This window comes from Prionailurus bengalensis, chromosome C1 (assembly GCF_016509475.1).
Source record: "Prionailurus bengalensis isolate Pbe53 chromosome C1, Fcat_Pben_1.1_paternal_pri, whole genome shotgun sequence".
NCBI classification, from domain to species: domain Eukaryota; kingdom Metazoa; phylum Chordata; class Mammalia; order Carnivora; family Felidae; genus Prionailurus; species Prionailurus bengalensis.
Genome location: NC_057345.1, coordinates 19,680,635 through 19,696,969, shown reverse-complemented (window position 1 = coordinate 19,696,969; position 16,335 = coordinate 19,680,635). Strand labels below are relative to the sequence as shown.

Sequence of the window (16,335 nt, the reverse complement as noted above, 5' to 3'; positions counted from 1 at the left end):
ATAGAAAGTAGTGTCAGAAGAGATCTTATTTGTCCCTTTAGAGAACACCAGAGGAGCGGAAGTGGTAGAAACACAGATGAGAGGCTGGACCTGCCAAAGGTCCCTCCTTGCTGCTGTCTGGGGAACTTGGCTAAACACCCGGGCCTTGGTTCCAATAAGGCAAAATGAGGGGTGGAGTAAGGGATGGTGATAATGGTGATAGAAAACTGAGGAGTTTGTTAAATATTTTATTTTGTAATCAAAATAGGCAATACAAACCAGTTGACATAACAAGGATTCATATAAATAACTGCTTATAAACTTTGAGGAAAAATACCCGTGAGCATGGTGGCTGGGCTCCCAACACAGGGTGGAGACCAACCAGGCAGCTCTGCTTTTAGGAGGCAGGAAGGAGCCCAGAGGCTGAGGGGATGGCTGGGTGGGGCTGCTCTGAATGGAAGGGATACATCACTCCATAAATAAGACACAAAATTGTAAAAACACTTAACGAGTCTCATTCAGACCCAAGAATGAGGTCCAGGATGCTTCTCTGACAGCTCAAAGCTTAGCAACAAACTCAGTGGCTGGCTTCTGAACTGCTCAGTGCTCCTCCATACCCTTACAAAGCCTTGGCTTGGCCTGGCTCCAGATCTAGAGGAGGCCTGGGGCCAGCCCAACAACCGGATACAAACAATTGTGTTCTGAGATGCTCCATACATGAGGAGGCAAGAGAAAATAAAAAGCACAGGGTCCCCAAAGGCCCCAGAGAAACAAAACCCAGCAAATACGGAAAGCTAGAACTTAGAGCCAAGCTATACCGGGTACTCTGAACTTTCAAAGGGGCCCCAGAGCAATAAAAGGAAAGGACCCTACCCTTAAACAAAAGAGAGGCACAAATCAGGACTGGGCTCTGGCCTCAGCCCCAGGAGGAGGAGGTGAGTAACTTGACAGTTGCCCTGTGGCAATATGAGGGAAAATCCTGCCCAAACCCAGAACCAAAGAGAAGAGTTTACAAGGGGGCTACCTGGATGGCCTGAGAACAAAGGAGAAGGGAGCTGTGCTAACCACATGGCCAGGGCCCCATGGGACAGAGCAGCTGGAGAATGGGGTATCCTGTAAAATGGCATGACAGCTCAGATTAAGGAGACCTGGATACAATCCCTAGGCCAATTCTAGTGGGTGCTTTGCTAATAAACAGATCACCCTGAGGCATCTGTGAGAACAAGAGTCCTGAGGAAGCAGCAGTGGGACCAGGCCAAAGAATACCCCGAAAGCCAACTTAGATCCCAGGCAGGCTAGCCGACTGGTCTGAGAATTCTCACATGGCCACTGTGACTGGTACTCAGCCTTTCCAGTGGACATCAGCAGGACCAAAGTATGGAGTGGGAATGAACGTGGATCCATCCAGAGGACGGAAAAGGGAAGTGAGCAGCCTGTTTACCTTTGACGTCAGCCTGGGGCTGGGAACAGTCTGTGAGGACTTATCAGTTAACCTGCAAAAGTTAATTAGTAACTCACCCTCAAAGGGTAAATCAGTATGACAGGACAAATGCACTCCAACAAGGCAAAGCCAGTGTGGGGCAGGGCAGGCACAGTTCCTTAATCAGCCCTTGGCCCCAGATGCAGGTTCTTACCCCCCTCCATCCCTTCTCTCTGGGAATAGCAGCAAATAGGAGGCAAGAGATTGTCAGGGCAGGACCTGCAAGACTGGGCTCTCAGCAGACCAGATCTTCCCTGGGGGAACGGAGTCTATGCCACCCCCAGCATTCCTCACTGAGTGACACAGTTTTCTCCCATATCCTGGGCATATCTGTCTGACATGGTGGTCCTTAAGTCCTCGATGTCACGGCGCAGCTGTTGAACCTCTTCTAGTTTCCTCCTGATCACATCTGGCTTCTGCAAATCTAGTTGAATCCCTGGGTGCTGTGCAGCTGGGGAGAAGAGCATTTCAAGAGAATGTTAGTGAGTCAGGAGATGCTTTCAATGGAGGGGGTGGTATGGATACGCAGTACTTTGAGACCCATGGTCTTAAAACACATGTTTTTAAAAAAGCAGATGGGGATAGTGGGCTGAAAACTTGCTAAGGGCCATTTTCTGTTTGTCCCGCATTCAAGTACCCATAAGGATGACTGTTTCCAAAACAGATTTACTGAGTATCTACTTTGCAAAACACATAAACTCCCAGGGGCAGTGACCAGGTCTACAGAGCCTTGATCACACAAAGGATGGAAAAATTGGATGGGGGTGACAGAAGAACGAAAGCCACTCTCTCCTGTGTCCCAGACTGGCCTGAGGACTCACAGTGAATGCCCAGGAGCAGGGAGAGATTGGGGTCATGGCCCTGGGCCCTCTGGGTCACAATGCTACAGACAGCCTGCAGATCTTGAAGGCAACTGGCCAACTCCTGGTGCAGTTCAAATGCCAGCTGGGCTGTATCTGGTGAAGATGGAGACCCTGGTTGGGCTTGACGCAGGTGTTCCTGGAGTGTCAGATTCTTCTCGATCAGGTCCTGGTTCTGTACTGAAAGCTGAGCCGACAGATGGGCAAACACATTAACCCAAGCCCAGGGAAGGGCAGACTATTTATACATGTACGTGAATACACGAGTCACAGGGGATATCGCCCCCTCTCCACCACTACCAACAGGCTTAGCACTCCCCCTATTCCCAAAACTGGGCCTAAGTTCTCCTGCAGGTAGGTCAGGCCCATAGGGTTCCAGTACTGGAGTCTTCCCCAGCAGACTCTGAGTCATCAGCCTCCAGGTTTCTGTTCAGGAACCAGAGAAGATACTCCCGCCCCTCGGAACTCTATCTGAAGGCAGTCCCTCAGCCAACTCTGTTAACCAGGCTATTAGAGGAGGCTTAACGTGAACTGTGAAATCTGAGGAGACACTGGTTTCAATCTCTCCCTGCCACCCTGACAAAAGTGGCCACCAGCCAGCCTGATCAGAGTGTGTCAGAGGAATAAAGGGGGCAAGAAAGACAACAATACAGCTAGGGGCCACTGGGTGGGGGCCTGAGGGAGCTAGGAACCTGGAGGACACAGCACTGGAATGTGCCCTGCTTGCATTTTTACACCTTCACCTCAGTAGAATCAGGCTTTTCTACAAAGACCAGCTATTCATGTATGTCTGTGTCTCCTTCTCTCTCTCTCCCTGAACAGCTTAACCCATTTTCCCCTCCCTCCCTCTATTCTGTTTTAAAAACACTGAATAGAGTTCTTCCTCCAGTCCCAGCCTTTCACGTACACTGGGCCATGTGACAATCCCAGCTCTGAGAGACTCCTTCCTAGGTCAGTGAACCTGGTCACCCCTTGCTGACAGCTCTGTATACTCCATGAGGACCACTGAGCTCTCAGTCTTCTTGAACCCTTCCTCCCCAACCCCACAAACCTGTGGCTAAAGGAAAACAAAGGGAGAGAGACTGACTTCTTGCATCCAAAACACATTCCTGGGTAAATATGGCCTAAGATGGGATTACGACCTTTAACAGAAAGGATGATGCGGCATCCCTTTCCATTCTTCTGTCAAAAACAGTTGTTCAGCAGGGACCTCTCAAACATGAGGGCTCTTGTGGGAGTAGAGATGGGGAAGGTACACTGAGAAATCAGGCTTGTAGAGGCAGTACCACGAGGCCCAGATGCTGCTGCTCACCTCTTTCACGGCTGTGCGAAGCTGCTGCAGGGCTGTCTCCCTCCGCTGGGCCTCCTCTTTCAGGGCCTGGCTTGCTCCTTCTTCCTGAGCCACCTCCTGCTCTAGGCTCTGAATCCCAGGGCAAGGAGTGGTAGGATTGCATATGAGGAGTAACAAATCTGGTTTAGACCATGTCACCTCTGGCCTGGACTATATAGTAAAGCCCTACCCCGCCCATACATGGCTTAGAGATTATCTTAGAAAAGCCCTGATCTGCTACTTCCCTTTGAAACCCTCCTATAGTTGCTGACCAACTAGAGGTCAGCTCCTCAGCAGGGCACTCCAGACTAGTCTGGCCCTTACCTACTTTTCTAGCCACATCTCTTTTCACCTTCCACACAGCCTCTACTCCAGCCACATCAAATGACTGCACAGCCTTCATTCCCAAAGGCTCCAGCTCCAAACTTGCTCACTCTCCTTCCCCTTTGTCTAGGCTACTCTTCTGCTCTACAACCCAGGAAACCTTCAAGGCCCACCTGAGCCTTCCTTAATCCGCAAATCAGATTCTATTAATCCTACTCTTGCCCTGCTACTCATACTTCCATCATGGCTCATGAGTACACTTGTTGGCAGTGCACATGGTTCCCCCCCTCTCCATAACTTTCTTGAGGGCAAGAAATGTCTATTCAGTTGAGTTCAGTACTTACTGAACACTGTGACAGGCACTGAGGATACTGAAAAGAATACCAAACAATACCAGTCTTTGAGGAGCCCACAGCCAAAGCCCTTGAGAATACTGTGTATTAAATGCTTCTGACAGAGATAAGGGGTAGGAGTGCTCCCACAGTCACCTAATCTAGTTAGGAGGGAGAGGGGGAGAGGGAGGGAGAGAGAGAGAGAGTGTGTGTGTAGGGATGGTCAGGGTCAGGGAGAGGGAGGTATTTATGTTTGTTATTTTTTGCCTCTCATTCTATTCATTCCAACTCCCCTCCCCCAATTTTGAAACTTATTTGAATAAAGTATTTAAAAATTTTCTGAATTTTCCCATTTTGTATTAATAAAAAAACTGCCAAAGGAGAACATCTCATCACCATGAAATACCCAAGGTGACAGTTTTGAATCTACTTGATTCCAGCAAATTCATCTGATATTTTAATTTGCCTGAGAAGTTTCATCATGGGTAAATGTAAAAGGTGGGACTTTTTTGGGGCGCCTGGGTGGCTCAGTTGGTTGAGCATCTTACTTTGGCTCAGGTCATGATCTTGCAGCTCGTGAGTTTGAACCCTGCATTGGGCTCTGTGCTGACAACTCAGAGCCTGGCACCTGCTTCAGATTCTCTCTCCATCTCTCTGTCCCTCTCCCACTCACACACTCTCTCTTAAATATAAATAAAATATTTAAAAAATATATATATATTAAAAAAAAGTTGGGCTTTTTCAACCTTTTTGAGAGCTGAGGGTTTCAGGGTATGTATTTGAGACACATTAAAAGCTCTACTAGGAACCTGGGATTTTAAACGGATATAAACACTCACTAGGCTTGACTATCTTCTTATAGGACTTGAAATAGGGGAACTAGACAGACGTAGCCCAACCTACATGATGGCAAAGGCAGGACTGCAGCTTTGAGCTGCTCTCAGAGTGAGTGCATTTCACAGTTTTGATGAGAAAACCTCTTTTGGAGTCCAAAGAGAACCTGAGTGCACCTGCTTTACCTAGGGTTTTTTGGAGAACCCAATTAAGGGCACCTCCCTACTCTGGCCCAAAATAGAAACCAGGAGTTGTCTTTAGTTTTTCCTTATTCTCTAACCCCCTACATCTTGTCAGTCACTGATTCCTCTTAATTCCACTTCTTAAAATTCACTTGAATCTGTCCCTCACAGCTTCTTCTCCTTGCTATGCTGCCAGGTTCCTTCATCATCTCTCACCAGGATTTCTGCAATAATCCACCAGCCTCCAGCCTTGTTTCTCTCCAAGTGCCAATCTTTCCACACTCAAGCCTGAGTTGCAAATCTGACTACCTCACACCTAAATTACATTCTAGTCGCACTGTCAGTATGGAGCCCGATGTAGGGATTGAGCCCATGAACTGTGAGATCGTGACCTGAGCCAAAACTGAGTTGGACTCTTAACCGAACGAGCCACCCAAGCGCTCCGTGTGCTATTCCTTCTATCTGGAATTCTAAAACCAAAGTATTCAGCTCTTCTTTGCCTAGCTAACTTTTCCTCCTTGTTCCAGGCTCATGATCTCCAGAAACCCTTCCTTAACCTGCCCTGCTCTCACTGACTCTTCTGTGCTCCCCCAAAGCAGCAAGGACATTGTTCTCATAATACTGTGCTAAAACCTCTTCCCCACAAGACTGTAGGCTAAAAGCACTGATTGGGTCTCATTCTTGCTATACTCCTAACACTGAGCAAATTGTATGACACAGAATATAGAGTTGGCCGAATTCTAGAGATTCCATCAAGTCCTGCTCACCGTGTCATAAGGACACCAGCTCACCTGTACTTGTGAACGCAGCTGATCCATCTTCTGTTGTTGCTTCTCCACAATCTGAAAGGCAAAGTTATCAAGGAAGGCTATAAGCACAGGCTGATGGTAAGGTCAGAGGGCAAGAGGCTACATCAGGATCTATGGTCTATTAGTGCCACTGTGGCTATAGCCAATCAATAGTGAAACCAGGGTGAAAGCAATTTAGCTCTACTTACAGAAAAAAACCCAGATTCCCTATCCTAGCTAGCTAGCTTCACACTTCTGCACTCTACTCACAGAGAGGTTTAAATAGGAATGTAATGTGGACTATGACCACTACTGGGAGGAAGTGGGGAATTCACTCGGATAACTGTGGGCCAGTAGAATAAACTTTATATATAACCAGTGTACATTTTAGTTCTTTAGTAGAGGACAGGACCAAAAATTCAGTTTAATGAAGTCTGGCCTATCCAGAGCTGTGATGAATGCTATTATTTATAGCTTTGGTCACAAGGCTGTTCAAGGAGAGACCACGAATAGGCCATTTCCTGTCCTTTGAGACCTCAGGTATTCTCTGAACCATTTCTGGGGTATATTTATTTATTTTGAGAGAGCAAGTAGGGGAGGGGCAGAGAGCGGGGGGATAGAGAGAGAATCCCAAGCAGGCTCTGTGCTGTCAGCACAGAGCGCAAGCGGGGCTCAATCTGATGAGCTGAAAGATCATGACCTGAACTGAGATCAAGAGTCGGACACTTAAACAACTGAGCCACCCAGGTGCCCCTCTGGGTCTTTTTTTTTTTTTTAACCTACCTATCAGTCTCACTAATAGGTTTGGACTCTTTCTTCTCTGCTAAATTAGGGCCACTTTGCCAGTTAGAACTCTCCCCAATGCAAGAGGTTCTGTGTGGGGCCTAAGCCATGAATGAAGTGCACCAAGCATCAATGTACCATTTTGGAGCATCTAGTTTGGATGTTCAAAAGCATATCCTCTCCTAATTCTGCTTGCCTGTTGTAAGAATATATATCTAAAATGCAAACTTATTATGCAGGGGTGACTTCTCAGAAAAGAGAGGGAAGTTCTGGGTAATGCATCTTAGGTGGCCCAGGGCCAGAAATTCATGGTTCCTTCTCAGTACACAATCTTCTCTTCCTTCTCAGCCTGCCCTCTATTACAGCCTGGACACACTCAGTCACCTTTCGGAGGGAATCACATTCTTTCTGCCAGGACTCCATTTCCACTTTTGGACCTTCTCCCTGTTGGGCTGGACCTTCTCCACTGGCCTCCTCCACACACTGCTTATCTTGCAGGCTGAAAGACAGTGGCCTCTTTAAGAATTTTGAAGTCAGGCAGATGTGGCTTTGACTCCTGATTCTATTATTTATTGTACGTTTGGGGTAAGACACTCAGGCCTTTCCAAGCCATATCTGGGGATAACGTGTTAGGTCTGTTGTAACATAGGGTGTACCACACACAAGTTGCCTAGCGTATGTTAGTTCTCTTCCCTAGAGGCCAGCATCTATCCACTCTTCCACCAATTCTCTACCTGCCCAATGCTCTTTTATATTTGTTTTGATATTTAAAAATAAACACTCATCACATGTATTTAGATGATAAAAGTCATACATGTATACTGTAGAAATTTTGGAAAACAAAATCTTTTTTTCTTGGCACACATAGTCTGGGGCAGGGTCAACTTTGACCCCAACCTCTCTTCTGACTCCAACCGAAGGTCTCCTCCAATGGATCCCCACAATCACTTTCATTATGGCTCATCTGCTGAGACAAACAACAGGGTCACTATGGTTGAATTTGGGATGAGAAATCCAATCCATCCCATTAGAAACTGGATTTGGTCCAAGAGGCTGTCGAAACACAGCCATCACATTTTCAGAAACTGCAACTGATATGGAAGAGGCTCTCAAAATACCCTGAGAGTACATTATGGCATCTTGTTTTGTTCTTAGAACCTGTTGTGGCAATCGAGAACAATCCCTAGGGCTGAAGAGAAACAGATGTTCCTAGTAGCCTTTAGCTTACAAGGTTCAAAATGTAGATCACCCCCCACCCTCCACCCTTAACATCAGGATCTGCTTTTGCAAATATACAGTTAACTAATTTCCCAGTATATAAAGTAGTTCCCTTCGCTCAACACATACATACTCAAGGATTACTATCCATTATTATTATTATTATTATTATGATGATGATGATGCCAGGCACTGGGTTGGACCTTCCAAAGGATATAATGACAAACCCCCACTGCACTACTACACCCTCCACTCTCCATCTCAAAGACCTATTCCTTGCCCATAAGCAGCTATCCTATTATTCATATTCCAAAGAAACAAAGCTGAGAAAAGTAAAGTGATTTGCTCTAAGTCACACAGGTAGTAAGTAGGATAGACCTAACTCTCCACTCCTTTCCTCAAATACACAAGGGTATTTATTTACCTATGTCTACTGGAGAATTCTGCTCCTCTCTGTCTCAGGCTTTCCAGTTGACTCTCCTTCTCTCTGCAGGCTGCCTGGGTTTCCTCCAGCAAACTCTCCAGCTCGGTTACTCTCTCCTGCAGCTCTGTACTCTTCAATTCAGAATCCTTAAGCTGAGAGACAGGATCCCATACTTACGGTCAATAAGCCAAGGAATACTGCGTATCTCAAAAAAATGTGCAGTCCAATTGCAAATTGGACAGATGTGAGTCTGGACTTGACTCCTTTGGGTTTTTCCTTTAGGAAGCCACAGGGTAACTGCATACAGCAGAGGCTGAGGAAGTCCCCCTGCTTGGCCACTCCTTGCTAGCCCCAGGTATGCCCAGACATTGCTGCTACCTGCTGGCTCTGCTTCTGATGATCTTCCAGGGTGGGCAGGTCAGCCAGGTAACGCTCCAAGGTCTCAATACGCTGCTGCTTCTCCCGGTTCTGCTCTGATTCCTTCTGACATTTCTTTTTCAAATTATTGATATGTTTATCACGACCCTTGACCTAAGGAAAGAAGTCAAGAATCTGTCTCCACTGACTCCTCTAGGACTCTGAACATCACCTTTTTTTCTGAAATGACCATTGTCTCTGCCCTTAGAGCTGTAAATGTCGTTCTACTACAATGAAGACAGGGAGCTGTTCAAATTTTGCCATTTGAAATTAGGGCATAAACTGCAGAGTTAACACACCTGAACGTTCCAATCAAGGGTAGGGAAGAAGGGCTCCTTGGGGAGTTTTTAAAAACTGGTAGCACTTCTACATACAGGCATACCTGGGTGACACTGCAGGTTTGGTTCCAGACCACTGCAATAAAGTGAGTATCACAATAAAACACGTCAAATGAATTTTTTGGTTTCCTAGTTCACATAAAAGTTATGTTTACACTACACTGTAGTCTATGAGGTGTGCAATAGCATTGTGTCTAAAAAACAATGTACATGTCTTAATTAAAATATACTTTATTGCTAAAATATGCTGATCATCATCTGAGCTTTCAGCAAGTCTTAATCACAGATCACAGGTCACTAAAACAAACATAATCATAATGAGAAAGTTTGAAATACTGCAAGAATTACCAAAATATAACACAGAGACATGAAATAAGCAAATGCTGTTGGAAAAATGGCACCAAAAGATTTTTATCAAGGCAGGGTTGCCACAAATCTTCAATTTGTAAAAAATGCAGTATTTGAGACACACGATAAAGTGAAGCACAATAAAACAAGGTATGCCTGTAATAAAGAATCCATCTGGTTTTTGTCCTGGGGTTCTGGGAAAAAACTTCTATACTCTTAGGATTTGCCAAACAATATGAGCATCTTTGTTATTCATAGTGGTCTGGTCTGTTCCAGTGAAATAGGTAATGCTTTCTTCCCTGAACAGAACATGTGATTTAAAGCTAAGCAATCATCTGGAAGGGCTAATGAGACTGTAAACTTCTTGAAAGGAGGAGCTGTGTCCATTTTGCTTATTATTATAGCCCCCACACATAAAAGCCATAGCTCAGTGCTTGGCACAAAGTGGGCACTCAACCAAGATTTGCTGAATGTATACTTTTTCTCCACTATTATGGTTTTTTCTTTGGCTTATGAAAAAAGGATGCTAGAGAAAGTAGAGAAAAAGTAAGGCATATCTACTGATGTCAAAAGGAGACACAGACCTAATTTAATCCAAAGGTAAGAAAGTACTAAGAGTGGATCCCTGAAAATCAGCCAAAGGCTTTATCCCAGGTATAATCTCTACCCTTTCAAGCTCTAAACCAGTGAGTCTCACATTTTAATATGCATCAGACTCAGCTGGGAAACTTATTGAAAATGCTGATAACCAACTCTGAATTTAAAAAAGTGGTGGATTACCCAAAGACCTTTATCTCTTCTTCTAAAACATCTCTCAAATGACAGGAAGGAAATTAGAGTACTAATTTTAAAAAGCTAATAGAGGAAGAGATAAAAGTGTATGAGAGATTTCAACGTGTTTACAGAAGATGAAAGTGGACAGGGGATAAATTACTCAAAGAGTTATAACCACAGTGGGCATTACAGACAATTTGGAGAACAATGTGCCCTTCACACCCTCCCAGAACTTCTCAACTCAAAGCACCAGGTACATCTGAGGCAGGTATCAGCCATAGATCTGAAAAATAGGGCACTCATTGGAAGTCTATATACAGGTTAGCTGGATACCATTTTCACCCTAAGTTTCCCCAATAGGAGACTGCAGATTTATTCTCCAGAGAAATCAGAGAGATTCCAGACTCAAGGATATCAGTCACAGCAGAGCGTGCAGCACTGGGTTGTAAGGAAGTATAAGTAAAAATCTATATAGAGAACTGTGGGACTCTAAGCCTAATCTCCTTCTCAGTATTGAGATCCTAAAAGCCAAAAGCATTCCTGTCCCTAGCCTCACAACTAGGCAGGAGGCTGAAGATTCTTTTCTGGAGAGAGTGAGGTAAGATACTCAGATACTAATATTTGAGGGTCCTCGAGAGAGAAGGTAGTCCAAGTCTGATCATCCTATAGTGAACTCCACCAGTCAACTATCACGAAGCTAGAGCTTCCATCCAATTTTTAAATACTTCATTCTTAAACAGAAGTGCCCATTCATTCAAGGATCACTAAGCCTCTGACATGAAAGACACCAAAACAAAATAAAAGGTTCTGAAAAAAACAAGAAACAATACTATAAGCAGATGTAGACATGCCAAAATTATAATCAGTATTATCAGAGAGAGAAGATATTGCATCCATGAGACAAAACGAGCAAAAATCTCAGGAATATACTCAGAAATATAGAGAAAAGAAGAGTTAAGGGTAGAAATCTTTGTGGAGTGGAGCTGGGCACAGAGCTACTAATATTTATTATAAACATATTGGTATTTTATTATTTCAACTTGGATACACGTATTTTGATTAAAAGTTTTTTTTAACAAGCCTCTAAGTCCTTGCTATACCAGTGGCACCAACATCACCTGGGAACTTGTTAAAAATGCAAGATCCTAGGCACACCCCACCCCAGAATTACTAAATCTGGATCTGTATTTTATTTTATTTTTATTTTTATTTTTTTTAATTTTAATGTTTATTTATTTTTGGCAGAGAGAGAGAGAGAGAGAGAGAGAGAGCGCGCATGAGCGGGGGAGGGACAGAGAGAGAGGGAGACACAGAATCAGAAGCAGGCTCCAGGCTCTGAGCAAGCGGTCAGCACAGAGCCCGAAGTGAGGCTCAAACCCACAGACTGGGAGATCATGACCTGAGCTGAAGTCAGACGCTCAACCAACTGAGCCACCCAGGCGCCCCTGGATCTGTATTTTAAACAAGATCACCCAGTGATTCTTAGGCACATTAAAGTTTAAGAAGCACTGATCTAGTTGATTTTGATGCAAGTGGACCAGAACTAAACATTATTAAACTGGTCCCCCAAGAACATCTGCATTAGAGCAAACTGTGAACAGAAGCAAAGATTTTAAATTGGCTCCTTCTATGATGACCAATCTTGGCCTAAGGCAATTCTTTGTTTTGTTTTTTAATGTTTATTTATTTTGAGACACAGAGAGAACACAAGCAGGGGAGGGGCAGGGAGAGGGAGGGAGAGGGAGAAGGAGATGGGGGAGGGGAAGGGGGAGGGGGAGGGGGAGGGAGAATGAATCCCAAGTTGGCTCTGTGCTGTCAGCACAGAGCCCAACAACACAGGGCTTGATCTCATGAACCATGAGATCATGACCTGAGCTGAAATCAAGAGATGGATGCTTAACGAACTGAGCTAGGCACCCAGGTGCCCCACTCTAAGGCAATTCTAAGAGCACTAGCACAAATGTAAAAATTCCCAAACTGGCTGCACACATGGAATTCTTCTCTACTTTTTAGGCAGAATAAGGAAAAACCAGGCTGAATGATATAAATTTACCACAGGTGTTTAAACACTTGCAACAGTACCATCTGGTATGACTGCCCAGGCTGGTTTTCTACCCAAGCCAGCTGGGGGCCTATCACGACCTGGGGTAGTGAGGGACTTTGTCTGTGGTACTTTTGTGGAGATAAGCAAAAAGGAGAGGTGCCATTTCCAGTAGACCAGTCCTGCATGAAAAGTCAGTGTAAGATCTTACCCAGTTGGCTCCTCCTAGTTCCAAGAATGGGGGCCAGAAACAGCTTAGGGTTTGACAGGAGAGGGCTGACTGCCAACTCCTTTGTGAATTAGAGAGCTACCAGCTCCTTAGCTCACCCTTTCTTCCTGTTTCTTCCCCTCCTCTGAGTGCTTCTGCAATGCCACTTTGAGTGATTCTCTGATGAGCTGGATTTCAACTTCTGAAGCAGAGAGTTTCTTTTCAAGCTCCATCTTTTCTTTGCTTAGGGCTTCTGTCTTCTGTGCAAACTGCGCACGTAAGAAAGTGTTCTCTCGCTGCAATTCCTGCATAAAGATTCTTGATATGTGACTGTTCCTTACCCTTACAGCCCCATGTACTTTACTTATCCTCAGTATTCTTTGTGGTCAAATATCATCTTTCTCTAAGAATTTCTTTAAGTAGTGCTTCTCACTGTGTGGTTCTAGGACTAACATCTTCAGCATCACCTGGGAATTTGTCAGAGATACAAATTCTTGAGCCCAACTCCCAGCCCACCAACTCAGAAACTCTGGGGATAGGGCCCAATAATCTGTGTCTTAACAAGCCCTCCAGGTGATTCTGATGCACACTCAAATTTCAGAATCACTGCCTTAAAGCAACGCCTGAGGTGCTAGTAGTAAAATGGAAGGAACACAGGATAAGATCTCAGAAGACCTGTGCTCAAGGCCTGGTCCTCCTCTATTTTCTACATGACCTTAGGCAAAAATTCTTCCTCTTTCTTGAGCCTCAATATTTTCATCAGCAAATTAGAGGACTGAACTAGATTTTATATAAGGGCCCTTCTCACTCTAACATTCTGATGCCATAACATAGAACACAATCTTAATAGGTCCACTAGGTGGCAAAGCCAGTACTATAATCCGCCTAATACCCATCACTCAAAAGCTCATATTGCAGAAGAAGCTTAGTCAACAAAGCAAGATTTTTTTTTTTAGGAGCCATTGCCATTAGTGAAAACATGGCTTCCTTTAGCTGCTTCTAGACATGGAAGAATAAAAATGAGAATGGCTGTAAATCCTGTTACCTCTGCCTCCCCCTCCATTTGGCTAAAGGCTGGGAGATTAAGACTTAGAACATCACCCAACTCTAGAACCTTACTATGTACCTTGCTCTGCCTTCCTCTTCTCCCAAGTATGTCCTGACACCAAGGCATACCTGATTTTACCCTTAAATCTTTTCTGCCCCCACAAAGGCAGAACAGGGGATGCTTTATAATTAGGATGTCTACTCTTTGCGGGCTTTGCTTTGTCCTTGCTTTGAGGGCAAGGACATTTTACATCACTTGATCCCTTTTCTATCTCCTGGATACCTAACAGTACGAAGCAAAGGGAAGATACTGAGTTATGACCATCAGAATACCATTCTGGCTGCCAATGCTTACCTGCAGCCTCAGCAAGCAGACATCCCCGAAGGGGGCAGGGCGGCCCAAAAGGGCACTGTGGACTTGTAGTTCACTCTCTCGTACTTTCTGCTCCAGCTGAGAAATGTGCTTCCTTTGCCTGCAAAAGCCAGCAGAATGAGGTCCAGGGTCCTGACACTAACCTACTTGCAATATGAGCCCCCACCTTCCTTAGTTGAGTACAATTCATAGCATATAAAACAAAGGCCTTGCATTACGGGCAGTATTGTTTTACTGAAGGAAGAAGAGAAAATAAGAAAACTAACTTGGGAAATAAGGAAAGATCAGCTGCAAAAAACTGGCTGCCCCCTACAGGCACTTCCAGAGCCCCCGAGGACACACAATTGGCCTATCACATTAGTCAGATAAAGGACTCGGTGCTTAACAACCTAGCTCTACCAAGAGGCAAGGTGTAGACCCAAACAGAGGGGGATGTGCTATCCTTGGGAAGACCTCATTAGGTGCCATCAATGGGGGCTGGGAGAGCAGAGGCTGATCTTAGGGCACCCCTTGCCCTCTTACTTGTCAATGAGGAGCTCCTTTTCCTTCAGAAGGTGTTCATTACTGTTCAAGATGCTGATCCATTGTGCTGGTTCTAATGTGGGCAGTGGAGGAGCAAAAGCAGCGGGATGGTGGCAGACGGCTCCATTCTGAAGCTGGAAGACAAGCAGGCCCAGAGAGGCTTGACCTTGACCCACAAGCACCTGAAAACACCTGAGGAGTACCCAGCTGGGTCTCTAGTCAAGGTTCACTTTGGCTCAGCCTGAGAAGGCCCAGTGTTTATGAAATAATTTTAGCTCTGATGCATGACTGGAAAGAACCTGCCAGGGAGACTTCTGCCAACTGGACACTCCCTGCTCAGAAAGGCTCTAGGTTCTAAGAAAAGGTCACTTATCTTTCATTATCTGGCAAGAGAGGCAAACCAGGAGCTAAGATGTCCTCACCAACCAGGAAAGGAGAATGTATCCTGCTTCTTTCCTTTCCTTTCCACTCTTAAGCAGTACAAGGCCTTTTTTTTTTTTATCTTTTTAAACACAAAATTGATATAATAGAAGGAAAACAGGAGTTTAGAGATGGGTTTTAAACCCTAGCTCTGCCACTTACCAGCTTTGTGACTCTGGACAGATTACTTATTCTAAGAACTTGGTAAAATTTTTACATTTACCTCATCAAAGTGCTACAAGATTTAAATAAGATTCTGTATGTGAAAGTCCCTGCCCTAGTGACTGGTACACAGTATGTAGTACATGATCATTGTTAATGTTATACTTTTTGGGGTCTTCTGCTGTAACCCTCTACTCTGGAGGACCTATATGGTGTTTAATTAGACCACCAACATGGCATTCACAAGCCTTCACTTCCTATCTACAAACATCTTCTCTTTTTCTTACAAATGTTTTCTTTAGAATAGAAATTTATAGGACAAAACCTATATAGTTCTAAGATCTGCACAGAACCTGTGAAATCCAAGGAAAGGGGTCTCTACCTGCATTTGCTCCATCTGTAAACGGATCAACTCCAGCTGCTGTCGACACGTGCTGAGCTCACAAGATCGCTCACGGGGATGCCAAGGGTCAGGGTTCGGCTGCCATACCTGAGAGGGTATAGGCTTGGAGAAGCCAGGAGCAGGCTGGAGTCCCAAAGGGAGCACTCCACTGCTGTTAGGGTGAGGTCCATTCCGCTCACATACCACCCCACTGCCCGGTGCCTTCTTGGTCTCAGGCAACACTTTGTATAACTCCTTGTTTGTGTCGGCTCTTGGGTTGTGGAAGTGGACTTGGTAGTGGGGATCTGAATAAAATGTCTCCATCACCGCCGACTGATTAAGGGTAGACTCCATACTGGGAATATCAAACTTCCTCACCTCTTCTTCTCTTTCATGGCCCACTGCTGGAAACCAGGACTGCTCAATTCCATTTTCTCCGGTAGCACCACAGAGATACATGAAATCTCTAGATAGGCCTGGAGAACGTTTCATTGCACCAAGGTCTCCATTTCTTGTCATCCCCACACCTTCAGCCAGCCCTGATAAAGGGAGTTTGGAGGAAGAGGGTCCAGAAGGTATAGAATTTGGCTTGGCAGGAGAGGTCCCCAAAGTAGAAGGTATCACATGGGCTGTTGGAATGGTTATGTGGCTTTTGATGGGCTGGAAAGGAGGGCTGCTACTTGAGCTACAAAAATCTGCAAAGAGAATAGTTTTCCGTAAGTCAAAACTGAAGGAGCATACTTTTTTGAGTATGGCTGCCACACCAGAC

At 45.0% G+C, this 16,335-nt stretch overlaps 1 protein-coding gene across 3 annotated transcripts in view; it reads right to left on the bottom strand.

Annotated features, from left to right (window-relative positions):
- Positions 1-211: 211 nt before the first annotated feature.
- The window catches only part of CEP85 (centrosomal protein 85), a 35,376-nt gene continuing 19,252 nt past the window's right edge, over positions 212-16,335 (bottom strand). For all 3 annotated transcript variants that reach the window (XM_043574135.1, XM_043574134.1, XM_043574136.1), the window contains 11 exons: positions 15,567-16,261; positions 14,603-14,736; positions 14,063-14,180; positions 12,780-12,965; positions 8,913-9,065; positions 8,535-8,686; positions 7,277-7,391; positions 6,113-6,163; positions 3,632-3,739; positions 2,281-2,506; positions 212-1,910 (listed from right to left, as the gene is read on the bottom strand). In XM_043574135.1, the coding sequence (XP_043430070.1) occupies positions 1,750-1,910; positions 2,281-2,506; positions 3,632-3,739; positions 6,113-6,163; positions 7,277-7,391; positions 8,535-8,686; positions 8,913-9,065; positions 12,780-12,965; positions 14,063-14,180; positions 14,603-14,736; positions 15,567-16,261 (2,099 nt within the window). In that variant the 3' untranslated portion in view covers positions 212-1,749. The remainder of the gene's footprint in view (positions 1,911-2,280; positions 2,507-3,631; positions 3,740-6,112; positions 6,164-7,276; positions 7,392-8,534; positions 8,687-8,912; positions 9,066-12,779; positions 12,966-14,062; positions 14,181-14,602; positions 14,737-15,566; positions 16,262-16,335) is intronic.